Below are 26211 nucleotides of genomic sequence, written 5' to 3' on the forward strand. Positions count from 1 at the left end.
ATGGCGGCGCTGGGGGCGCTGGTGAAGAAGGCGTGGAGCGCGCGGCGGTTCGTGGTGCTGCTGTGCGCGCCGCTGGCGCTGCTGCCCGTGCTGCTCAGCCTGCCCCCCAAGGTACCCGGCTGGGCTGCGGGCTGGGGGTACCCGCTGGGGGGGGCGGCACGGAGCAGGGGGACACGGGCCGGGGTGCGGCTGCAGCCAGGGGACGCAGACTGGGGGCACCAGCGGGGGGGCAGCGACTGGGGCCGTGGACGGGGAGCACAAACTGGGGACGCTGATTGGGGGCATGGACCAAGCCCTGGTGCTCAGTCCCACCTTGCTCCTCAGCCCCAGCAGTACTGGGCCCTCGCTGGGGGCACCTTGCTACCTTCCAGGCTTGCCCCACGGAGGGACGGGACCGCCGAAGGCTGCTGCCTGCCACAGCTCCTCTGCAGCCGCCTTAGAGCGCGAAGGGAGGGGGCATCCTGGGCTTATCTTAACTTCTTCGGGGCAAGAAGGAATAGGTAGCGTGAGCTGTTGTTTATGTTGCTTATATAGACATGGGGAAGTGTAAGGGACCTGTGGTTCAGAGTCAGCTCAACCTAAGTGGCACTGCCTAGTACTTCTTGCTGGGACCTAGCTGCTTACTGCAGTTTTTATCAGTAGCTCTCAAAGGAGAGCTGGGGAGACTGAGGCAAAGCAGGTCCACAGCCAGCATCACCCAGCAAAGTGTTTGTAGAGCTGGGGTGGAAGGCAAGTGCCCGGGGCTCAGAGGCTGCCTGGCGTTGCTGTCCCATCCCCTGTGCCATGGGAATCGCACTGGGCAGCAGTGTGGGCAGGGAGAGAGGGATGCTGCGGAGCTGGAAGTGGCCATGCAGTGGGGTTTGTGGTGCAGGGCTGGGAAATGCAGGGGAGCCGCAAGTGCCACCTGCTCCGCTGCGGGCGATTCTCGGGGGGACCTTTGGTGCTGTAGCTGAAAAGGCTTTGCGGGTGAGATTTTTGTGGCGTCCTGTAGATGTGGAATAAACTGGTCTCCTGGTAAGGTTTGGGCTTTGGCACATGTGTTAGGCTGCACGTTAAGCAATCTGTGGCAAAACTTTGGAGACTGGAGGATTTTTGCAGCTGTCCCATGTACGCAGCTCTTGGGCACCAGGAGCCGCTGAGCCCTGGGTGGAAGTCCACGGGGCAGTGAAGTCACTGGGAAATTTTGTGCTGTTGACTTCAGTATGGGCAGGATTTCACTCTTATTTTCTGACTCAGATCCATTTGAGAATGACTTTGTTTACGTCAGAAAATAAGTGATGTTCAGTACTTAGTGATTACAGAATGATTCCGATGTTGTAAGGACATGAAGGTGGCATTTAATTCTGCCTGTATAGTGCTTGTCAGGTGAAACCTTTATGTTCAAGATAGCAAAATAAGTGTCCAAAAAAAAAAAAAAAAGAATGGCCATTGCTTTATTTAATGACACCATGTGTTAAAAGAGAAAATTCTTTGGATTTAATCTCCTGTTTTTCTATTTTGCATTAGTGGGTGAGTTATTAATAGGAATATACTAAATGTTTGCCTCAAAGAGCAGAAAGCACATTGCACAACAGGTACTTAATTCCTTTGCAAATTCATAAGTAGATAATGATATTTGTACATTCATTTACGGTAGCTGAACCAGTGACTTCAATTATATTTAATAGTATCTTGTTTGACTTTGGCACTTGTAAAATCATGAGATATGGTTAGAGGGTGAGGAGACACCGTACACTCAGCACAAGCGTGTGCCTGAACCATGCAGTGGTTAATTGTGAGAATAAATCACAGATGGACCTGGCACTGTGCTGCGGGGAAGCCATCCATCCAGATGCTCTGTGTACTGGTGGACGTGTGTGCTGTTACACAGGCTGTGTAAAGATTTGGGTGTTCAGGAAAGGGATTTCTTTACTTGTACAGAAGAAAAAAGCCTCTGGTGGTGTAATGGTGCTGTTCGCACCCGCTCCACTCTTGCAGCATGCTGGTAGCCTGTTCCTGGGTGCAGCCCACGGAGGACCTCAGGCACCGTCCAGTCTGACCAATGCTCTTTTATTAAAGGAAAAACTGGTGATGGCAAAGTAGAAGTGTTTGCAGCTGAGAGGGTGAAGGAGCAGCAGGGCAGCTGTGGGCAGGGAAGGAGGGGCCCTGGCAGAGCTGACTGGTCTGCCCGCTCACCTTAGCGATCTGTTTTTCATTTTCCATGGGCACCAAGTGCATTAACCGTGGGTGGCAGTGAGACTGGCCAGTACCTACACTGGTCGCTGTCAAAACTCTGATGCTCGCGTGGCTGTTAACCAGCGCAACACTTCAAGCAAGCCTGACTGCAGCTTCGCCAGCTTCCCCCCACGTCTGGCACAGGGGTGAACCTGTAGCTGTGAGCTACCATAGAAAATCGTATCTGTTCATGTTCAGGGGTCAGTGATTCATCTACAGTTTCAACACGAAATTGTCTCTCGCTTGTTCAGCAAGAAAGAACACTTGCTGTTGCATCAACAGGGGATTAAATTCTGACGCCTGGAGCTTGCTCGGACTGCCCTCCGCAGCCCGCGCCGCAGGGGGCTGCAGGAGAGGACGGGAGCAGGTTACGCTTTTAACCGCGGTGTAAAAACACCAAGGAGGGGAACAGGCAAGGGCTCAGCAGGCAGGGGATCTGGTGGTGTTGGAGTTGGGAAGTTATCCTGGCGCGTGATGGAAAATGTGTGCCCTCAGCTGCACCGCTCGGATCGGGTGGTTTATCCTAATGCGGGACTCGAGTTCAGCCTCGTGCTCTCCTGGGCAGCCAGGTAGCAAGAGCTGCCTCGGGTGTCCAGCAAGCTCCATCTCAGCAGGAATTCAACTGACTGGGCTGCTGCCGGTGGGAAGCTGTCCCAGGCAGGGCACTCACGGAAAGTGGGCTGGGGCAGGAGGAGCTCCTGGGTGCGGTGCAGTCATTGTAGCAACCTTGATGCTACCAAGTACTTTCACATCTGGAGTATGGGAGAGTTGGATGGGCTGGAGAGCCTCATGTTCCTGCTGGGTTGGTCGGTGTGCTACCCCACAGGGTGTTACAGAAACTGGTAGGAAATGAGAAGCAGTGAGGCTCAGCCTTTACTAGTCTCAGGTGGATCTGGAGACCAAGAAATCATGAGCTAAAGCTGATCTAACAGAGAATCACAAATAGAATGTGACTTCTTGGATTAGTATGTACTTCTGAGTGACATCATAGTCTGGGTGCAATGGGTTTTGCAGTGAAACCTGCACCTAGATGACATATCCCTGGAGACCAAATCCTCTGAGAAAAATCATCCATCAAGTCTGACCTTGCTTGTTGCTGATGAACTCCAGCATCCCTATCTGCAGTCTGCTATTAAAGCTCTTGGCAGCTGTCAGCCCGCAGTGGTTGTTCTCCAGATCTCTGTGTGAGTCCCTTCAGAGGGACAATGTCAGGGCTGGCACTGGTGCTGATATCACATTGACAGCCCTTGTTTTTATTTGACGCTCTTTGTAGGTTGCCGTCATGGAGGGAGAGACTTCTATAAGTGGGTTTGTCTGCAATCTCCTTCCTCTTAAATAGAGAAATGATTCTGCTTTGTGGACAGGTTTGCTGAGACCTCAGGGTGTGCTCCCCAAACTGTGGCTGGAACAGTGACTTGTGTCCATCAGAAGGAAAGGCTCTGTGTGGAGCCGCTTCCTGGGAACCACTTCTCCACACACGGGTCTGTGTGCCACCTCCTGCTCTGGCGGCTGCTGAAATGGCTGAATATTTGTCCCATGAGTGGAAGTGCCTGCGACCCCCTGCTCAGAGGGCTGTGAATGATTGCAAAGAGCTCGGGCAGGGCAGGAGAGGCTGGAGGAACTGTTCTGCTGGAAGGGGCATGGGGGGCACTTTTAATGAGCTGTGCAAAGAGCTTGTTCCAACATCTTCTAATGAACTCAATGTCTACAGCCTCTTGGCTTGGTAACAGCTGAGGCAGCCAAATCTGCTAAAAGGAGCTCTGAGCAGGCAAATAGGGCCCAATGCCTTCAGAAAACAGACTTGACTTCCTCAGTGGCCATAGAGCAATTTTAAATTAACTTGAACATAATGAGTCCTCCTGATTAGAACAAGGAAGACTTTAAGAACTTCCAGAAGAAAAATGATGTTGCTTGCACTTGAAAGCAAAGAACATCGTCCATCTCCAAATGATGGCACTGTGGGGAAAGGGGGTGAGGCAAATGCAGGCGAGTGGGGTGGTGGGCTGGGAGTGGTGGAGGGGAGCTGGATCCTGGGCTGGAGAGCACAGCAGGAGCACAGGCAGGCAAAGAGCAGTCAGGAGAGCAGCCTGGCAGGTGAAATAAGTGATTGTAGCCTGATGATACGTTTCGTTCACGGAGTCCATCTCTGCCGTGTACGTGCCTGGTGATTTAGAAAGGCCAATTTCACAAAGCTGGAAGCAATGGTCAGTCAAAAGAGATGAGAGGAAGAACTTCAGTGAGGAAGGAGGGGTGGTAACTGGAAGTGGGGTGGCTACATTTTACCATGTGCTCTGTGAGCTTCAGGCTGGAGAGAGCACAAGCCTGGCGGAAAGCAAGCTGGCACAGAGGGGAAGCGAACGCAGCAATACTTGGGGGCAAAAGGCAATACAGATTGGGAGCCAAGAACTGTAGAAAACATGAAAAGGGATGTGAAAGAATTGGGGAAGAAATCCCGGGGTAGGTAGGGTATTGAGGGTGAGGAGCGGTGTTTCGAGCGTGTGGCACAAAAGGAATCTGGCCCATGGTATTCTGTTGATAAATGGACAACGCAGAAGAAGCCACATTCAATGAAGCATTTTTGTTCTGTATTCAGAAAAGTGCTTGTAGTACAGTCCTATATCATAAGTTGACTGATAATGAAATATTTTTATTGTGACAGTAACTAAAGAGATATTAAAATACTTGCATCCAACCCTGGCTACTTTAAATCTACGGGTTTAGGCAACTTCCATACAAGAATTTTGTAACAGCTGCCTGAGGAGTTTTGTGAACCAATAAACTGAGTGCGTTTCTACGTGCCCCAGGGTAGATGGAGATCACCAGGACTGCTGGCTGCAGGGCAGGCTGGTCTGGAGGCCCTTTTGGGAAGCAGATGCCAAAAGAGGGCTTGAGATGGCAATATGTAATTAGCTGAACATGGCTACCAGACTGGCTACCCATAGCCAAGAGGATTAATGTGATATTGGTGTGTATGGAGATGTGAAAGTTGAGCAAGAGCAGTGAGGATCTACCAGGCTATTTGCTGAGGTTGTGGCTTTCACCAGAACGTCCTTCCAGTCTGGCTTCACAGCTCAGAAACGGCTTTGACAAATTGAAGAAGTCTCAGAATTCTGAGTAAAGGACTGGAAAATGGGCCATGTGATGAAAGGCTGTGGGAGCTTACCCTATTTGTTTTAAAGAACAAAAAGGCAAGGAGTAACTTGATCGCCTTGAATGGGCATCCATCGCGAGCAGAGTTTGAGTAAGGGTGGCCCAGGCTAAGGCATAAAGGAGGAGCATATAAGAAGATGCAGAGGATTGAAATCTGGCAGATTCAGATTATCACAACATAATTTTAACAGTGAGGTTAACTGTAGGAGGGGCTTACTAAACTTGTGGTGGGTTCACCATCACTGATTTTTTTTTTTTTTCCTAAGCAAATGTAGTGGATCTATGTTAAAACAAAACCAAACCCTGATGCTGAAATGGAGATTCAAAAGGGGAGCCCTGTTAACCTCACACAGGGTGTCAAACTTTCACGCTGTGCTGTTTTAGCTTCACAATCCATGTTTCAAGTTGAGGGTTCTACTGCTGCCTCCAAGAGAAGGTGTGACCCTCGGACCTCTGAGCCAGGGAAGATTTTCTCTGTGATACCTCATTCGTTTTTGTCATTAGTTTCCTCTGTGATCTTGGTCAATTTGCCCGATTCTGCGCTTCAGCCATCCTGTTTGCGAAATAGAGAAAATGACTCTGTTTTTCTGCTAACTACAAAATACTTCAAGAAGTTTAAATAAAAGTGTTTAAGTTTTACGTCTTTTTAGCATAACTCCAGAGCAAAATATCTTCCCTGCAGCTCTTACAGCTTATGCCCCTGTGTTACTGGCCCCTTTCTAGCTACTCTGCAAATACCCAGTGGGAGCAAAACAACTCTGCTGGCAGGAAGGTTGGTAAATAGGGCTTGGTTTATGTCCAGATTACATAATGTTTGCGGGAGCTGGGTTAGTGGAAATCAGATTCACATACCCATCCCATCGGAGAGCCTGCAGTGTGAACGAGATGGCCAGTAGCACAGTGCGAGCGAGATGCTAAAAGCCACCGGTACTTTTTTGTACTGGGTAGTTCTGAGTGTCACAGATAGGTTGTTCCTTTGGTAGTGGGATAAAAGGGCTTCAAGAGCTCCAGTTCCAGACAAAGCGTCTCTTGGTGTTGGGATCGAGGTCCTGGAGGGATTCTGGTGCCTGTCTGCCACTCGTTTGCCTGGTCATAGGGCAGAGGGGCGATGGGGAGAGCCCATGTTGGGGAAATGAGGCTGTGATGACCATGTAACCTGCAAAGGTGGAGGAAAAATCAAAGCTTGGCCAGGGTAGGGCTTCTTCGGGCACTGGGTCTGTCTGGTGGGGAGGCCATGGATGCTGGGCAGGCAGCACTGGGCTGCCCAGGAGCAGCCTGGGGCTGATGGGGAACAAGGTCCAGCTGAGCTCCTGATGTCCCCTTTCAGGGTGGCGGTGGGGACTGGTGGCTCGTGCATGACCGTGCTTTGGTGCTACGCCTCGGTGAGCTGGTTTGCCTTATCTGACCCACATTTGCTGCCAGCACCTCTTTTCCCTGGGATGCTGCCCTTCCAGGAGACCTCCTGCTCCCTTCAGCTCTCCTGCCCACGGGAGACAACCTCGTGGCTTGGCTTCCTCTGCCGTAGCTCAGCAGGTCCCCCTGTGTGGAAAATCCCCGGTGCTTTCAGTGCAACGAAGACAGGATCTGTCTGGAGGGGCAGAGGTTGTTCCCAAGGCTCTTGAGCAACAGGATGGAGAGCTGCTGCCGTCCAGAGCCACCGAGCGCTTCCCTGGAAATGATTAAATGGTTATAAAATTAACCCAATCACAAGACCCATTTTAAAGTTCATACGTGCTACCATTTTTCCCCCTGAACTTTGATAGACTTATTTTGAAAAAAATAAAAGCAAAGCTGCAGGGAGGTGAGAGAAGTAGAAGGAGTCTGGCAGACACACAGCGGAGGGATCGAAGGATAAAGATCATGTGGGCATGATGGTCCTGCACGCCACGGCGTGGGCAGCCCTGGCCATCCCCCTGAAAGACCATTCTTCTGATACTTGTTAGCATTTATTGTTTGCATACTAACGAAGTTTGCTGGGCACTGGGGGCATTAATTAATTAACATTTGCAAGATATCTTGAAACCAAAAACTTTTCAATTTTATTTAGTTTGATTAAATTTTATTAATGATTTTAGATTTTATTTTTTTTTTCTTCACATTGAAGTGGTCTTGTTCCCTTTTGATTCAATGATTGTCCTACCTTAAGTGAAAAATTTCTTTAACATAGGTGCAATTTGTCCTCTTTTGGAGTAGAATAAGTTGGATAAACAATACTATGGCTTTCTTTTTAAAGCAGTTTGCTGTTGATCCATATAGATTCCAAAATTCTGGGAAAACCTTCCATACAGTAGTTTTCTTCCCTGTTTCAGTTTTACTCCTTGGCTTTTGATCTTACAGTGAAGCTTAGTTATTAGATTCATGCTGTGTTTCATTCCAGCGGTTCCCAGAACGTTTTCCATACACCAGAGAGTAAATATCCCTTACTTATAATTAGTTTTCGAAATCATACTTCATCAATTTCATCAAGTCAATTAAAGCCTTCACTGATACGCTCTTATATCAATGTGGTGTTAAATATTTTCAGTTGCTCTGTAAGAGTCAAAGTGTCTCCATTTTGAAGTTGACTTTGCACCTTTCCTTGCAGAAAACTGAAGAATGTTTTGCCAGTGGGAGAAAGAAATTATTTATACAGCCTTTAGAGATCAAATGGGAAAGGGCTTAATGAGACCAAAGCTATTTCTTTGGTGTATAAAAAGATCCAGAGTAAAGGGAAGTTATCAGTTGCCCTGGGAATGAAATCACTAGTATGGTGTGCAAACATTTTTAAACATGATTCTATATTTTTGCAAAATTTAGCACTGCCAGGTTTGTTGCTCTGGTCCTGCTGGTTTGGAGGAAGTGAAGCCATGGGGAGCTCCTGGGAACTGCCAGGAGCCAGGGCTGAGCCTTGGGAATGTAAAGGGCTTATTTCACAGTATCTCATGTGTCATTTTACTGGGGTCAAAAATTAGGACTGCAAATGGTCTTTAAATCCAGATCTTGGGAACTTCACATAAAGTGGTCACTCCTCTGCGATTAACGTATTAAAAAAATCAGAGCAAATTACTCTCAGTTCTGCGGTATTTGTGTTTCCACGTGCACTGAAGCACTGGAGCTTTACTAGCAGAACTGCCCGTGACACGCGAAACTTGAGTGCTAAAAGCAAATCGGAGATTTTTGTCATTCTTGCCAATTTTCAAACACTCACTACAGCTGTATTGAACGATAAATCCACATTGGCTTCAATTCTCTCAGCTTCACGCACCCGGCAGGGTGTCAGGGTAGATTCTGCTCTTTGGCTTTCTCAGTTGCCATGGTTATTTTTGATCCTCCGTTTGTGGGGTGTGACTGGGCTGGTGTCCGCACTAGGAGCCCGGGGACACCCGCCTTCGGCTAACGCCCGGAGTGAGTCTCTTTGCAGGTGACCGGGCAAGTCGTGGCTCGGCAGCAGCTGCCCCGGTGCCTTGCCGCACACTCAGGCGCTGCGGCCGGGACCACGTTACCCCCGAAACGCAGCCCCGCGCGGGTCCCCGCCCGCGCTGTTCCCCACCCAGCCGCGGCGCGGAGCAGGGCCGCCTCCCTCGCGAAAGTGGCGGCCAGCGCAGCCGCGGGCGCCGGGGAGCACGGTCCGAGCGGAGGGACAGAGCTGCCTTTGAGCAACAATTCAACCTGTTCAACAAGCTGGAAAAGCGCGGTAAAATAAATAGCTCTGCGGCTTCCAAATGACTCTCGGCTGTTATTTATAGCGCTGTGGGCGCTCTGCCCTGCGGCCGCTGACAATATCCCCGTTCAGCCGTGCCCTGACCGAGCCCAGCCCCCCGGGGCTCTCCCCTCCCGGGCTTGGAGCCGTTCTCCTGGCTTCTTTCCGTCGCTCGTTATTTCGGCCGGGGCTGTCATGACAAATGGCCTTGGTCTAGTCTGTGCCTCCTGGGTGGGTGAATGAATTCACGCTGCGGCGCGAGGGCACTGGGTTTCTGCCAGCCTTGGCCGAGGCTGGGGCGATGCTGGGCATGGGCGAGCTCCCTGCCCTCAGGAAGTGGCGTGACACCAGGACGCTTGATTTACCGATATCCGTAGGGACTGGGATGGGTTGCCATGGAATGGTTTCTCACAGATCTCTTGGGAGACTCTGATCCAAGAAAAGAAACCTTTCTGTGCCTCCTGTTGCGAATGCGGGGACTAGGTACGCCCGTCTCAAGGCTGTTTTTTCCATAGCCATGCAAAGCACGGTCTGTGGAAGCTGGGGAGAAAGCACAAACGTTAAGTGTAACAGGGTCAGCTATTGGGACACCCGAGGATGTTAGCAGCCGTGCCTGCTGAGGATTAGCACCCTAATTCAACGTGTTGGACCGTCCCTGCTCTGCAGAGCTTCCTTGGCTGATACCGGCAGCGCGTAGGAGGGTCAGGCAATCGAGGAGGATTTGGGTGTTGCTGTGGTCTCAGAGGACTGTTGTAAGCCCTGAAGCCCTACACAATGTAGGGGGGAAGATGTTGCACTTGATGGAAATGATTTGGGAGAAATACTGTATCCTTGAAGGAATAATTGGTGCATTTTGCTTGTCTAAATGTCTCCAAGTGAAAAGATGTCTCTGTAATGCCACATGTCTTACTTTTCCTCTCTCCTCCTTTTGCAGGAAGGAAGATGTCTCTATGTGATCCTGCTGATGGCCCTGTATTGGTGCACGGAGGCACTGCCCTTGGCTGTGACCGCTCTGCTTCCCATCGTCCTCTTTCCCTTCCTGGGGATCCTCCCATCTAACAAAGTTTGCCCACAATATTTTTTAGACACCAATTTCCTCTTCCTCAGTGGCTTAATCATGGCTTCGGCCATTGAGGAGTGGAATTTACACCGCAGGATCGCGCTCCGGGTCCTCATGCTGGTGGGAGTCCAGCCAGCCAGGTGACTACGGGAGCAGGGGGACGTCCCTGGGGCACGTGAGCTACAGGTGCTCGGGGAGCAGCACCGCTGTGCTGGGTCGTGGTGCGAGTGTCCCCCATACCAGAGAGCTGTCTGCAACCCCTTTTCTCCAGTTTATTGCGTTTATTGAGCTGTTTGCCTTTGCTTAGAGGCCAGCAGACCACAGGGAGAATCTTTTTTTTCGGCCCCGTATTTGTGCTCCGTCCAGTTACAGGACAGTCGCAGAAGTCCTTTTTGCTATTAGTTTTGTTATCCTTGCACATGAGCTTTTCTTGCCAAACTGAAGAAATTCAGCTTTTCCTTTTTTCTCTTTTCCAGACTAATTTTAGGGATGATGTTGACAACGTCTTTCCTGTCCATGTGGTTAAGTAATACTGCCTCCACTGCTATGATGCTTCCAATTGCAAATGCAATTTTAAAAAGCCTCTTTGGGGAGAAAGACACATCTAAGGATATGAACAGGGGAAATGAAGAAAACCAAGGTAATTGAGACAGAGCAGTAGTATAAGCCAGCTGAGGTCTGCCCTGCTGCTGTCAAATATGCCCCATTTTAGTGACTTCACTGGCACATGTACCAGGTTTCTCAGCTGCAGCTTGATCTCAGTGCTGGTCCCATTTTAATACACTCTTTATTACTGCAGTGGAAGAGTATTGGCATAAAACTGCCTTTTGTCCTGCCCCTTCCTCATGTCATGCAGGAGGCAATGCTTGTGAGTTGTCTGGAAAAATCAAGAAATGGTGATGCCCAGCCAACCTGCCCCATAAACCTGTGGCTGGCACGAGTGGAAGGCCAGCTCTGTGGGCACGGTGGTGACGGGGTTCATAGGGATGCCTCGCTGCGGGGACAGTCAGAGCCAAGGAGGGCTGTAGATAGCCACACCTGGGCAGATGAGTGCTACATAATGGTGAGTTGCTGCAGGGAGAGGCAAGGTGCTGGCCAGGCAGCGAGAGCAGGGCACGGGTGAGGAAGAAGGGCTGCCATGTGCTCCTGGACACTTAGGTTCTCCTCTCATTCTCCTATTTGTTCCCCCATGGAACTGGAGCCTGAGCTGGAGGAGAAAGGGAGGAGGACAGGGAAGGCTGGCAGGTTAAATACCTATTGATAAAGTGCTTTGTGATTTCCCAGCTTGATGCTCCTGCTTGGTGGTGTTCCCGAGCAGGTTGTGGGCAGGCTGGGTCACGGGTATGCAGTCAGATAAGGTCTTCCTCCAGCCCTCTCTTCGCAAGTCATCTACCAGGAGTTTGGGCTCTTGGCAGACAGTGATGAGAAACAGCAAAACAGAAATGAAGTAATGAAGTCCTCTTTGCAGCTATTGTTGGTAGTTGGAGCAGTAGTCACGGCTTCCCTTTCTTGCACTAATTAGTAATTCTTCTGCCCTTGTGATTTAAAAAACAATGGCTTTTTGGTTCCCAGTGAGTCCCCAGAAGACAACTCAAGCATGTGCATACTCTAATAAAGATATAATCAATCATTCATCATTGATGTCTAGCAATCATAAGGTATTTGCACTCCAGGTTGCTTTATCACATTTGCTTTATGAATTTTTGACTGTTCGCATCTATTAAAATCAACCCCACTGACTTTCTTGCTATAATTTCTTATTCTGTAGAAGCATTGTGTTTTGTCAGTCTGCTTTTAACCTTCTTGACCCCATCCTCTGAAATGATTTGACTGTGTAGCTGTGACTGTAAATACAGTAGAGTTTGGGAACACATAAAGTCAAGACCCTCATTGTCCTAGACATGGGCAAGCACAAAAAAAATTAACGTCCTTGGCTCACAATGTTTACAGTGGTGAGAGAAGCCGCAAAAGGCAAAGGGAGAGGCATGCAAGTAGAAGAATGAATAAAGTGATGCTTTGCAAATATCATGTGATGGCGTGATGATGTATTTTTCTTTTGAGCTAGAGGCTTACAAAAGCAATACAAGTGAAGGAGGAGTCATCTGTAAAATGTACAACATCAAAATGCAAGTTTTCTTGTAGACTTTTTATTTGAGCTTTAGTGTCGCAAGGTAGACTCATCCTTTTCTGTAATCTTTCTGAATGGATGAGAAAAGCTGAGTTCCTTGAACGAAGCCCTAAACCTGAAGTCAGTCAAAAGCGACGAATCTGAAGCTACGCCTAGGAGCGGAGCTGTGAAGGTGAGCGTTCTGCAGGGTGTTCCTCTGTTGGGTGTCCTCTGCAGTCAGGGCTGGCTGCACATCTCCAGTGGGGCTGCTGCAGTTAGTTTTTTTGACATGATGAAACCTGACTGAATTTAAGGAATATGCATTTGAGAAAAAGGTATACTCATTTCATAGTTCACTTAGTTTTTGTGATCTGAGTTGTAATCTGTGTTCCAAAAAAGAAAGGCAAATTTATTTGTGGGAGGGGACTGTATGTGGAAGCAAACTTTTACAATGGCATATGATAAAGTCAGTTTGCAAATCTGCATGGATATGTTTTAATAACACTGTAGCAGTGCCCAGGAGGCTAAAAAATACTTGGGTGGCTAAAAAAATGAATTAAAAGTATATTAAACAATATGTAGTATGTAAAAGCATTTGATTTTTCTGAAGAAATCTCAACAAGCCTATGAAACCAGCTTTGTGAAGGGCTTTGCTTACGCACACAGTGCCAGAATTCAAGTGATGTCTCTGATCAGTTGGTCATGCTTTTTTGCTGATGAGAGAACCTCAAGGCTGCAATCACTTATGTCCATGCTCAACCATGTGGGCAGCATGTTATAGATCAGTAAATATTTGCATGCTTGTCTTGTTGATAGGTAAAATTTGGTGTAGTGTTGTGTTCATTTTGACACTACCGGCTGCTGATGCAAGAATGCAGTTAGATGAGCCTTGGCAGCTGAAGTCCCAGCTGGTTCTGGTTGATCGAAGCAGGGTCATGAACTGAACACCTACAGGCTTTTTTCAACTTCCAGGATTTTCAATTTGGAGGTGGGTTATAGATGCCCTACAATTCTGTCTGACATCTCCAGCGATAGGTGTGTGACAAGCTAGTGAGCCTGACCTTCTCTCCTGCTCTCTGCCCACTAACCCATCATTGGCAATATTTCATTTCTCTGAGCAGCTTCAGTATCTCCAGGTAAAAATCACATGAAAATATTACTGTCCTTTCTTTTCCTGCATAAAGAGTATCTTCTGCAAATTCGAGATAAACTGCAGTCAGTGCTTGAGGTGTTTCACTGGTTTGCAAACCTGGAAACGATCTCTCGAAAGAGGCAGGTGGGAAATGTGCATTTTTGGACACTGCTGCCAGCTTTGGCTGCCTAACCCCAGCCCATGCTGGCAGGGTATGGCCCAGCTCTGCTGCCTGCACCCCTCGGTGAGTGGAAATACTCCCTCTCAGGCTTTTTCAACTTTTTAGAAACAATAAAAAAAGTCAATAAAGCCAAACTTTTCTAGGACAAACCTTTCTGCCTCTAAGGTATGAGGGTTTTGGGTGAAATGGCCGCTGAATCCTCGTACTGCTCAGTGAGAAGAGTGTATAGCCAGGTCCTACCTCAGTGGCCTTTGGTCTTTTTTGACTTACGGACCTGTAACAATTTTCAACTCCTTTTTGCAAGTTTCCCAGGAAAAGTTTGCTCTGCAGCAACTGTGGATTTCCTTTGCACAGTTGCCTTTTGCAGACCTTCCTTGAGAGGTAACTCACAGATGGTCCTGGCAAGGTGGGATGAGAGTTTGGGTGTAGCAGGGAAAATATTTGAAAAATGTGAAGAGGTGGAGTGTAATATGTCTGTGTGCAGAGTCAGCACTAGGCTTGAGTGGGGCAGCAGTGGTAAGAGGCCTTGGGCTAAATGAGTTGGGGGATCAACAGTCAGCCATGGGTTAATGTTTGTCTTTCTAATTACATCCCTCCATCGCGCCATGGCTGGGATGAAAGCTCAGCATGTGTGCATCCAAGCCAATTAACTCCAATTCGGTAAATTAGCGATGTGTAAAACATGACTTTGCAAAACTCCTTGGTTCACTGAACTGGAACGAGCTTTGTGTCTTCAGTGCACACGCGGATGAGTCCAGAGACTTTGACCACTGGCCCCTCTCCATGCACTGCTTTCGGTCTCCGGTGCATATATGGGTAGCAAGAGGATCATGGTTCGGGCTGAGGAAGCGTGCAAGGAAATTTGGGGACTGATGGGGTGGCACTGGCAGGAAAGGGGCTCTTCATGCTGTGGTCTGCAGAGCCTGGGAAGGTGCAGGGACACAGGCCTCTGGACCCAAAAATGTCCAAAGAGCCCTAGGAAGGGCAGTGGAGCCAGCGGTGGTGGGGAGGTGAAGGTCATAAAAGTCACAAGCGTGCCAGTCCTGAGGAGGACCATGGAAAATGGGGTTTAATGGCACACCTCTACTCCCAACCTCAGAAGGTCAAGCCATGAGCCAGAACTACAAATGCCACAAGCCTTAGTGTGAGATCTGGTAAAAAAAGAGTGATTGTATTGCATTTTTGTCTTTTGATTGCTGAATTCTCCCATATGTGTATGTGTGGTAGAGTGGTGTACACCTCCCAGTTTACTGCCGAAGACAACGCTGGTCATTCTGGTCAAAATATGCCCTTTCCCAAGTGCTCCTGAGTCCTGCTCACGTTCCCTGTGTGGTGATAAGGACAGTGAGGCAGAGCCTGTGTGGAATATGCAGGAGAGTCCCTGGGAATTGGGTATGCAACAGAGTCCCCCCCGGGGTGGCCCTAAACTTGTGCTGGGGACTAGTCTCTCAGCTTGCAGGGTCTGTCATTTATGGAGGAGACGATGGGCTTGGGAATGGCCCTTGCTGTCGGGGTGGATTTCAGAGAACCTGGTACAAAGCCTAATCCCCAGATGTGCCCCACTCTTGTCTTTAACGAGCAAATTACAGCTTTACGGTGACTTTGCACTAGGTGTCTGCAGGGGAATAAACTCTCATCCCTTGGGAAGGCAGCTCCGTGGCAGGGAGTGCTCCTGCTCTACCTTGGGAACATGCCTTACAGATGCATCAGGTCCAACAGTTTTTCTTCCTAAGAATAAGCTATGGCTACCCCCCCCCAAAAAGCCCCCACCCAAACCCGTGACTTGGTAAGGGGTAACTTGAAACTCCTGCTCATGTTAGAGGATCCCAGAGTCCAACCAGTGGCAGTTTTAGTAAAAGGACCAAGCACGTCTGGGTGTTGCAGGAGAAGCTGGGTGCTGCGATGGGACCAGAGTGGTGGCAGGAGGAGACGGGCTTGTTCATCCCTGCCAGGCACTCCTGTGCCGGTGGCACGAGCTCACCCTTTGTTTGACAGGCCCTCCTCCGTAAATGGCAGTTGTTTCCTCTGTTCCTCTGTTTGGTTCACGGAGAATTTTCTAGATGCTTTGAACTGTTTTAAAGTCCTAATCTTTCTTTTTCAGCATCTTTACAGCAGAATAAGCTTTACACTGTACCAACTGAGATGCAGTTTCTGGCAAGTACTGAGGAGTAAGTTAATTATAAAGTTTGTATTAGACAGTTGAAAGAGAGAACTATCCCCTGAGTTAGACCAAGTTTTAGGAATTTGAAATTCAATCATTGAAATGTTTTGATTATACCAAACATCCCAATCACTAGCAGCCTGATGATAGAAACCCTCCTCTCTGTGTGTCCAGCATCACTCTGCATGTCCAAATCATTGCAGAGATTTTCCAGCCACTCTGAAATGGTAGCCAGAGGTGTCTCCTGCTGAGGAACTGTGCTTTGGTTTTCTCAGGATCATCAAACGTGTGAAGCTGGTGATGTAAAACCCACCAGGTTTTACACACTGGTGATGGTCCTGCTTTGATAACAACGACGGGAAGGAAGCATCTTTTCAGGAACAGATACTTCTTTCCTCTCAGTGCTATCAAATTTTATTTTTTTCCCTTCTAGCAGTCCTGTGGACTTCATGCTAAGTGTTACAAGTTGCCGAGGGGCTGGGCAAGGCGCGTGCACCCTCAGCTCCTATGGACGGGTGCTGAGGGTGCTCTTCCCTCTGCAAGGCTGCTGGTCCCGCGTGGCAGTTCACCGAGCAGACCCCTCTGCTGCACTGAGCTGCTTAGGCGTCCTTGAGGACAGTGTTAGCTTGGATTTCTAAAAACTGTGAATTTTCCTTCTGTCAGGGCTCTGAAGTGGTTGCGCCGTATTTAAACCAGGGCTTTCACCGGATTCTCTTTTGGACTATTTTAAAGCAAAGATCTGACGGAGGAGAAGGAGGTTGCCAGCGATGCTCCCTCAGACTTAAAGAAGGAGGAGGAATACAAAACAAATATATGGAAAGGTTTCCTCATCTCAATCCCGTACGCAGCCAGCATCGGAGGTACAGCAACGCTGACGGGAACTGCACCAAACCTCATCCTTCTGGGACAGCTGAAGAGGTATGGGAGGCCATCCTGGAGAGCCCTGTAATCCTGGGAAACAGAGACACGTTCTCCATCCCTGTAGGAAATTCCCGTCCGTGCCGAGAACTAGGTTGCAAAATGTATGCCCTTCCAGAACATTTTGGGAAACTGTGAGCAGATGAATGTAGAGGGTGGTTGCATCAGCCTCAGCCGTAATAAGCAGATTTCCAGTGTACCCAGCCAGGCTGTCAGCCAAACCAATGCATACGTGCTTCACCTTACTGATGCTCTTAATCCCATTGAATTTAATGGGACTTGACTACACGCTTACAATTAATCTGGTAACTCTTCCGATGAAACAGGCCGTGTAGTGTTTTGTGAGCAATTAATCTACCGCTCGATGGTAGGAAGGAACATAAGGAACCCGCTACTTCTGACCCGTTTTCTTAGTCATAAAAGATGCCTCCTGTGTGCACAGGAACAGAGATTTGTGCCATCCCAAGTGCCCTCAGGGATTTCTTTGCTGGCCTCTACAAGCAGTATGTTCAGGCTCTCCTAGGTATGTCCAGCATCCCCGTGAGGTTCACGTTCAGACTCTCCAGCAGTTCTTGTAGCAGGGTTTAATCCCGGGCGTTCAGGAGTATCACTGTGTGAAACATCAGCCGTCTGGAGGGAGATTTTCAGATCTCCCCATGGAGGCTTGTACAGCTGGGCTGGGTGAGCTGTGGGTGGCAGGGTGGCCTGGGGGGCTGTCCCAAGACAACAGTCCCCAAATCTCCTACTGCCCAGATAACGGCTAATACACACGGGGAAGTTTGTGGGATATTTTGCTGCTGATTTCAGATGTTTGTTTACCCTTGAATTGAAGGGTTGTTTTTCCCTTCTCGCATTAACCTGATTTTTCACGTTTGCTTAGTTATTTTCCAGAATGTGATGTGGTGAACTTTGGTTCTTGGTTTATGTTTGCATTTCCTTTAATGCTGATTTTTCTTCTCCTGGGATGGCTATGGATCTCCATTCTGTATGGAGGAATTGACCTGAGGTATGTTTATATTCACTATACATATACGTTGTCTGGTTATTACCAGCATTGTGATTCATCATGATTCTCAGACTAAATCTACTGATATCACCCAGGATCATCTCGTGGATGGTGGGGGGGTTTCACAACTAACTTCGGGATGCTCATGCTGTAACAAGTCATCTATTTTTAAGAAGCTGGTAGGGAACAGGAGTGTTTTAAAGATATCTCATAGCTACATATACTTTATGTAACTGAAACATATCTGTACAGAATACATATTATATATTCATTCAGTTAAACATGCGGTTTTTAAAGGTTGTTTTACTGCCTGACCTGAGCCTGTGGAGGTCAGTGGCAGATTTTCACTGACAGAAAGGAAAGCAGGACCAAACTTTGAAGACCAGCGTGAAATCTTGGTTCCCTTGGAATTAGTAGCAAAAACCTCCTAGGACGTAAAAGAGCCAGGATTTGTTCCTGGGGCAAAAACTTGGGTTTGGAACAGATTACTTCACAACAGGGCTTAATTTTACAACAACGTGTTAATCTGTAACTGAGAATAACATGTTTTTCCGATAGATTTTTGCTGGATCCATGCAACCTCTAGTGTACACTACTTAAAACGATTGCAGCGTTGCCGTGCTGGTTCCTTTGGAGCCCTTTTTCCCCCGACACACTCTCATATGTGATAGCAACAAACTCACAGTCTTGCTTCCTCCAGGGACCATACAGAATTTCTAATATTTAGAGAAGTCTTTAATTGTTATTTTAAGTTTAAAATGCAAATAGATGAGGGGGGGGAGGGAGACCACAGGTGTCCAAATATTTACATTGTCTCAGAGACAGGAAAAAATCAATGGGAAAGTTTCAATCCAGAAAATGCCGAACACTGGTCCTTAAATTGCTCGTGGGGCTTCACGGGAGGCTCTGCCGGCTCACGGCCGCTTCGACCTGCGCCGCTCTGCGTGGCGCGCCCGGGGCTCGTGCAAGCGGAGCCTGAATTCCCGCGTCCGGAATTCCCCAGACGACCAGGTGAGGGAAGGGGCAGCTGTGCTGGCCAAAGCCCCCGGCAAAATGCCAAATCGCTCTTGTGCTCAGAGAACGTGATGCTTTTTGTTTTGTTTGGCTGCCTCTGCCACGCAAAGCCCGGCTTTATTGGGATAGCTGGGCCGGCGCAGATACCAGTATTCCCTGGGGCGAGGCGCCTCGGAAGAGACATTGCAAAGCCGCGCGAGCGCAGCCGAGCGTCTGCGGGAGTTCGGGCTGCTGTGTCGCGACTCGGGGATGGTGGCTGGACTGTCTATACGGCCAAGTCCTTGGTGTTGGCAGCACAGTACAGGTAGATGGACGTCGCTCCAAGAGCAGGTCGGCTTTGCTTGACTCCAGAAGACATTCAAAGGCTTAGGCACAGGCTGGCTGAGCTGAGATGCTGCTGCCGTCAGTAACGCCCCCCCCCCCCCCCCCCCGAAAAATACGAAATTAAAAGGCCAAGCATATCTATTTGAGGTTCAGGAATTTCTGAATGTTCAACCACTCATCCACGTAGAAGATCCAGACACGATATCCCTTTGCGATGGGGAATGAGTTAAGGAGGCACGGGCACCGCGGGGCCAGACAGATGCGTCTGATGCAGAAAGTTGGGTTTTTTAGGTTTAATCAAGGTCACAGGCGGGGTTAGAAGCCGGGTGCGGCGGCATGGGATGTGATGGGCGATGCGGTGCGAGATACGAGTATATCATTTGTATGCACATACTACAGAGGATCAAACGGTGTGTGCGGTCGGTGTGGCCGGGCTAAGAGGCTTAGCCAGGGGCACATTAACATTCCCGGCCAGTTAGAAATTCCTCACATTTTTGCTGATCCTCAGCAGAATCCTGGGATCACCCAGGAAATTGCAAGTGACTTGAGAAGCGGAGGGACAGATTAATTTTCCATGTCACTCTCTTCCTAGTTATTCTGTCCAAGTAGGTATCTACTAGAGATGAGGAAATCCTGCAGTGCTGGGATTCTCTTTTGGCAATCGCAGCCCATGCTGGAGGTAACAATTTAGAATATAAATGAGAGGAAACTTCCTAACCTCTGCAGGTTCTCCGTTGTATGAATGCAGAGAGAAAGGATGTATAAAACAGGGCCTTATTGCCTGTATCTGCACCAGAGACCTTCTTCATCATCAGTCTTCATGATGTGGGGATAACAGCAGAGGTGTGCGGCTCTTTGAAACTTGCAGAGCAGGCACTGAGGAGTGCGTCGTGCGTGCACGTGCTGCAGCGGTAAATGCAGCATTTGCTACGCGTCAGTTATGTTAGAGGCATGTAAAGATATATCTGTGTTTCTTGGCAGGGGCTGGAGAATGAAAAAGTCAAATATAAGAGTGGATGCAGAAGCCCGAGCCAGAGAAGTGATAAAGGAGGACTACCAGAAACTGGGTCCAATAAAGTGAGTCGTGAAGTCGGGACCAAAATGAAAAAGAAATCAAGTGGGTTGGAAACGTCCTGTCTTAAGAGCGGAGAACTGGGGGAAATGGAATTTTTTAGAAGAAAATGAAATAGATGTTTCCACTCAGAGTGTTTGTAAGCTGCTGGAGTTTGCTCCACACTCCAGCCTCTCCACCTTCACTAACGGGAATAATCGCGAATAGCAGCTTGTACTAAAATCTTCTCAAGAACAAAGTTCATGTCATAGAGTGAATTCATGCTGGGTTGTTTAATTACTGTTTGTAATTTTTCTGCTCCAGGGACAAAAACAATCCTGTGGGTGTTACGTGCTAACCAACACAGGCTGAATTTTGAACGTTTGTGCATACTTATTGTGTGAAGCAGGAAGCATTTACTGAGAAGGCTGATGAATCATATGATAGATATGAATCATATAGATTGTGGATATACTTTAAGAAATCGTAATAGCTGCTCAAAGAAAGCATATGGAAAGAAGTCAAATCCATGTCATGGAATACATTATTTTTTCTGAATAACTCCTTCAACTGTATTAGGTGAAGAAAGAACAAGACTCTTTTAGCTTCTTATTGTAGTTTCTCAAAGGTCTTGTCTTCTGGAAAAAGCTTGGTGCAAATTGCAATGATGGGCATCAGATTTTGGAGAAAGGAACCAGCAAAAACATGAGTTTTAGACTTCTGAGAAATGCCAAAACAGGGGGAAGCAGGAAAAGTTGAGTGTCTTCAAGAATCAAACCCTAGGTATGTCCATCCAGCCACTGATATTCTGGGCAGCCAGGGCTGGTGAAGGTTTTTGTAACTGAACATCTTAACCTTAAATGGTCTGTGTTTCTCCATCTGTAAAATAGTATTTTCGTGGCGATGCTGTGAAGATTCAGAAATGTTTGTGTCATGCTATTGACATTGTAATTATTGCTGTTGTGTGGAAAATGGAGTGGCTCTTCAAAGACAGTTGTCTGTGCCTGTGCTGTAAATGAAAGAAATTGGTTTATTATTTGTTCCATTCAGTACATTATCGAGCAGCCTGCAAAATGTCTCTGAAAGAATCAAAGTCCCACTTTGAGGTCTAGGAGTGAGAAAGTCCATTAAGCCATGCTCTACCAATTTGATTAGCAACCCTATAACTTAAAATCAATGCAAGTGGCCTCCTCCCAATGGTTTAAATGCCCTTCCTTCTGCTCAGAGAGATTTTAAACAGTGTTTTGAGGTATGGTCTTGGTTAAATCTTGACTCCACTAGAGTCAAGCCTGATACTTAGTGAATGATATTGTCATTTGCCCTGCTGTTTGTCATGTGTCTAAGGGATACTGTTTAGATTTTGACCTTGAAGTTTGTTCCTGTTGTCTCATACATGATTTGAATTTCAGCCATCCTTCTACACTGCTTGAGCTGGAGAGAAGCTGTCCCTGGCTGACCGTGCCTTAGGGACATCCCAGAGCAGTGGTGAGAGGAATGACCATGAGAAGCTCCTTGGCCTTTCCTCTCTGCCACAGCCAGAGGGTCAACCTTGCGTACGCCTGTTGTGACATCTGGTCTGGGCACTCCTGATGCCTGTCTTGTCTCTCCTTACTGTCTTCCGATAAGAGATTGCTGGCAGATATCAATATTTACAAATAGATTTACAATCTATTCCAATGTTTCACTGTAGTTATTTTTAGAAAACCAGCCTAACTTCTCACCCAAGCCGCTGCAGCTTGAGCTCAATATTTGCCCTAGCTTGGATCCACCCCTTTAGCACATCAGCATTTTAACTCTGTTTTTTTTATTTTAGGTTTGCCGAACAGGCAATTTTCTTCTTCTTCTGCATGTTTGCGCTCATGCTTTTCTCCAGGGATCCCAAATTCATTCCAGGTTGGGCAAGCTTCTTTGCACCAGGGTAAGATTTTATTTTCATTCCACTGTCACATTTTTCAAAAGCATTTCCAAGTCGTTGAGATTCCTGGGTTTCTGATTGCATTGCTTAACACTATTACTCAGGTTTCCTGGAATAAATTAAACTGAGCTTCAAATAGCAGAGCCAGCTTTATTGTCTCTGTCTCCCGGGGGAGGTACATGAAGCCTGGTGGGAAGTTGGCATATGTCTATCTGAGGTCATCCTTAGGGTTTTAATGTTGGGAATGCTGTTTATAGGTACATTTACAGTGAATACTGAATTCTTCATGCGATCCACTGATTTCACTGGAGGTCTGGAGACTGAAGAGAGATGGCAGGAGCTGACCCTGAGTGCTATCCTGTGTCTTTGACAAGTTTGTCTCCCCTGTGACATACATACTTTGGGAAGACGAACGGATATAGCAGTCGGGGAGTGCTACAGCTCAGAGAAGGTGTTGTTACTTCTTAACAGAAGAGACCTTCATATTTTTTTTTAAATAAAGCCCTAGATTAATGCATGATTCCTTAATACAACAAAGTAGTTACGGACTTTTTCCTCATCAGTTAATAGCTCCTTACGATCAAACACATGCTTAAGCTCTTTGCTGGAGGGAGCTTGCCTTTCACCTTAGAGTCTGAGCATTTTGCAAAGAACTCTCATAAACAAGATGATCTCGGCTCTGCCCCTCTTCCTCCCTGCAATGAGCTGAAGAAACTTGTCCTCACAACCACTCATGGACTGGCCATGACTCCGCAATCAGAACAGCCGGAGCATCAGTGTGGTGGGGATTAGATCCTGGTTTTTACATTTGTAGGGCAGCTTTTCTAGGGGGTTTGCAGCCCATTGTAGAAATGTAGCTCGACGGGGAATTAAAAAGAAAAGAACTGTGAACAATGAGCGTTGTTCAAAGCTGATGGAAGCTTGTAATCTTCTTTGGTAAATTCCTGTTCTCAGAAACTTTGTAATTCTACAGGATTGTGCTTCTTACAAGTGTTTCTGCTGCTTTTGGACAGGTTTATCTCAGACGCAGTTACGGGAATCACCATTGTGATTATACTCTTCTTCTTCCCTTCGCAAAAACCTTCCTTCAGGTGGTGGTTTGACTTGAAAGGTAAGCAGGAGACCTCTTTGGGCAGGGACTCTGCCCTCGCCTGTGCTCTGGCAGGGCAGGCACAGGGCAAGAGCCAAGACTATCCCCGCTTGGACCTGCACCAGCCCCAGCAGCTGCGCTGGCCGTCGGGAGCCGCGTGGTTTGAAGGTGCGATTTGATCATACAGAGGATTTTTTCTGAAGCGCCAGAAGAGGTTTAGCAGACGCTGCCCTGCTGCCGATTACAGAAATGACTCGGTTGCTCATGTAGCTGTCAGAGATGATGCCATGGTGGCTTGAAGCGAACTGAAATCAGTGTTGATTTACCGTAGCAGACCTGATTGTGAAACAGAGGTTTGGTTTCTGACTCCCAAACAGCTCCTGTCCCTCAGGGGGGTGCATGAACCTCTGAGAGGGCAGAGCTGGGCTAGTTGTCCGTACTCAAAAATAGGGACCCTCCCTCACTTCCCAGAATGATTTAGAATTTAAACTCCTAGATCCCAAACTCTCCAGCAGGTTTTGGTACCAGGAATCTTTTGAGATCTTGGATCTGTTCTCTTGAGTAGCAACGAGATACAAATTTTAATTCACAAGCCACCTGGAATAAGAGATGGTCTTAATGTGGAGATGCAGCTGACGAAGGCCCTTTGTGGATGGTGCAGCACCACCTGGGGTCCGTGGGAACAAAGTACTGGCTGCTCTGAGTCCTTTGTTGTGCTGTCCATAAACAGAAATATGTTTAATCAGGCCTCCTCTGGATAAAATATGTGTGACCCTGTTCAACAGAAAATTACAGTCCCATTAGCGCATTCTTCCATATGACAGAGCTCACTTCATCATGTATTAAGAGGTGGCCTTTAGGGGAGACGAGCTCTCTGCTATAAAACTCGCCGGCTGTTGAACGGCAAGTGGAAAATTAGTAACATATTCATAATTCAAATGGTAGAAAATTTCCTCCTTCCACAGACTCCCATTTGTTGAGGACAATGTTTATGTCTGTTACAGAGGGAACATTGACCTGATATTAAAGTGTTCCTTCAAGAAAGCCTCAAAGAAATCCTTAAGGGCTAGAATTTCTTTTCTTTTCCTTTTTTTAAAGTTCTTATATTAAGTTAAATGATCTGTTAATTGTCTAGCTTAAGAGACTCCATATTTATATTTTAACCATCAGCAACTCGTGGTTGGTGAGCTTCAGCACTGATGTCAGGCTCATGATATCATTCTGTCAGATGATGACTGACATGCTCCTCTCTGGGTGGGTGTTTGACATGGGGGTTTTCTCTTATTCTAGCACCAAACACTGAGACGCAGCCCTTGCTGACTTGGAGGAAGGCCCAAGAGACAGTTCCCTGGAACATCATCTTGCTGCTTGGAGGAGGCTTTGCCATGGCAAAGGGCTGTGAGGTGAGGCCTGCTGCAGATGCCACATTGCAGTCATCCTGCCCAACGGAGTTGGATTTTTATCACGGAGTCACTTGGGGTTCTCATTTGGCTCTGGGAAACTTGCATCTGCGGGGTCACAACACTTGAAGGACATGTTTCTCAACTCCTAGTGACAGCAGTGTGCAGCAGATAACTAAGGAGGTGAAGAGATCTTGCAACTCCTTTCAAGCTGCTTGCTGTTAAATACCCTGAGAACACGGCACATAGGTGCTTGTGTGGGTCGGTGAAGGTCGCGTGTAATTTGCAGTTCTAGGAGAGGATCAGTTCACCTCCAGGGATGCAGGAGCTCTGCTCTGCAGCTTGTTTGCTCTCCCCTTCTGCAGGAGTCCGGTTTGTCTGTCTGGATTGGAGGCCGTCTGCATCCCTTGGAGGGGGTACCACCACCCGTGGCTGTCATCCTCATCACGATTGTCATCGCCTTATTCACAGAGTTTGCCAGCAACACCGCCACTATTATCATCTTTCTGCCTGTCTTGGCAGAGCTGGTAAGGTAGTCCCATGGCAAGACCAGCTCCTCCTCTACTCTCCTCTTCGCTCTGCCCCTTGGATGGGCAGGTTTGTATTCTGTCTGTGCTGGGACAGGCACCCTACGGTTCTCCTGCTCCTGGGCCTCAGGCACTTTGAAATCCTTGGGAGCAGCAAAGCAAGTGCCTGTAGCATAACGTGGACCCCGAAGGATAATAATCCTTCAGATGTTGTTGGCGAGATATATGATTGTTTATCATGGAGTGTGGGATACAGCTGTGCACGGTGCATTGGCTGTTTGTGTTCTTTGATATATCTGCCTATGACTTCTAATCCCCAAGGTACAATTTCTGTTCCTTTCTCTTTTTCAAGGCCATTCGCCTGAAAGTAAATCCCCTCTATTTAATGATACCAGGAACTATAGGATGCTCTTACGCATTCATGCTGCCAGTCTCAACACCTCCTAACTCAATTGCGTTTTCTTCTGGACATTTGATGGTCAAGGATATGGTAAGTTCTTTTAGATACAGAAAAAACTGAAAGCAGTCAGCCTGAGTGGAGTGTTTAAAAAAGGAGTTTTCCAGATTGTTACTAGTTCAATATGTAGTAAAGTGAAAAGACAGAAGTCTGATACTGTTCTCAGCAGTGCTTGAAGGCACGGGGATATGGAAGGAGCCTGTATGACATCTGGCCCTGTGAAATTTGGAGCCACTGTGGCTCCAAATGGTGACAAAGCTGGTCTTGAATGCGCTCAGCATCTCCCAGACCCGGCTTCTGTTCCTGCTAGTGTCAGCAGCTCAACTTTCATATGTTTCTGGATACAGCAAAAGTTCCCCAGCTCAGTGAAATAAAGCTTATGAGTAAAATTAGGCTCAGTCGCAGTTCCTGCTCACATTCCTGAGGTTAAACAGATGTTAATGTTTTTGATGGATCAAAGCTTGGTAAGCATCTGCAGAATGGCCTTTGTGGCTTAAGAAAGCCTGCTTAAGATGTTGCTAATATTAACGGCAATTAAGCCTTCCATTTTTATAATGTTTATGTTCAAATAGCTTCATGCTTCACATGCTGTAGATGTCCAGTCTAAACTCAACAGCTGTCTTTGTATTTCTTTTGTAGGCAAGAACGGGGTTGCTCATGAATCTTATGGGAGTTCTGCTGCTTAGCTTGGCTATGAACACATGGGCCAAGAGCATCTTCCAGCTGGGGACCTTCCCTGCATGGGCCAACATCCATGCAGAAAATGCCACCTCACTCTTGACAGCTGTAGAAAATGTCACTTTAAGTGCACTAAATAAAATATGA

At 47.6% G+C, this 26211-nt stretch overlaps 1 protein-coding gene across 1 annotated transcript; it reads left to right on the forward strand.

Moving 5' to 3' along the window:
* On the forward strand, positions 1 to 26211 carry SLC13A3 (solute carrier family 13 member 3; the record flags this gene model as incomplete). The annotated part of the gene is given in 15 exon segments (XM_082007366.1): positions 1 to 111; positions 9978 to 10243; positions 10580 to 10743; positions 13828 to 13856; positions 13859 to 13904; positions 15625 to 15691; positions 16417 to 16602; positions 17483 to 17608; positions 19928 to 20023; positions 21811 to 21915; positions 22926 to 23023; positions 24293 to 24405; positions 24768 to 24929; positions 25282 to 25419; positions 26026 to 26211. Coding segments are annotated over 15 exon segments (1893 nt in total).

This window comes from Phaethon aethereus (assembly GCF_964289735.1).
Source record: "Phaethon aethereus genome assembly, chromosome: 16".
Classification (NCBI taxonomy): Eukaryota; Metazoa; Chordata; class Aves; order Phaethontiformes; family Phaethontidae; genus Phaethon; species Phaethon aethereus.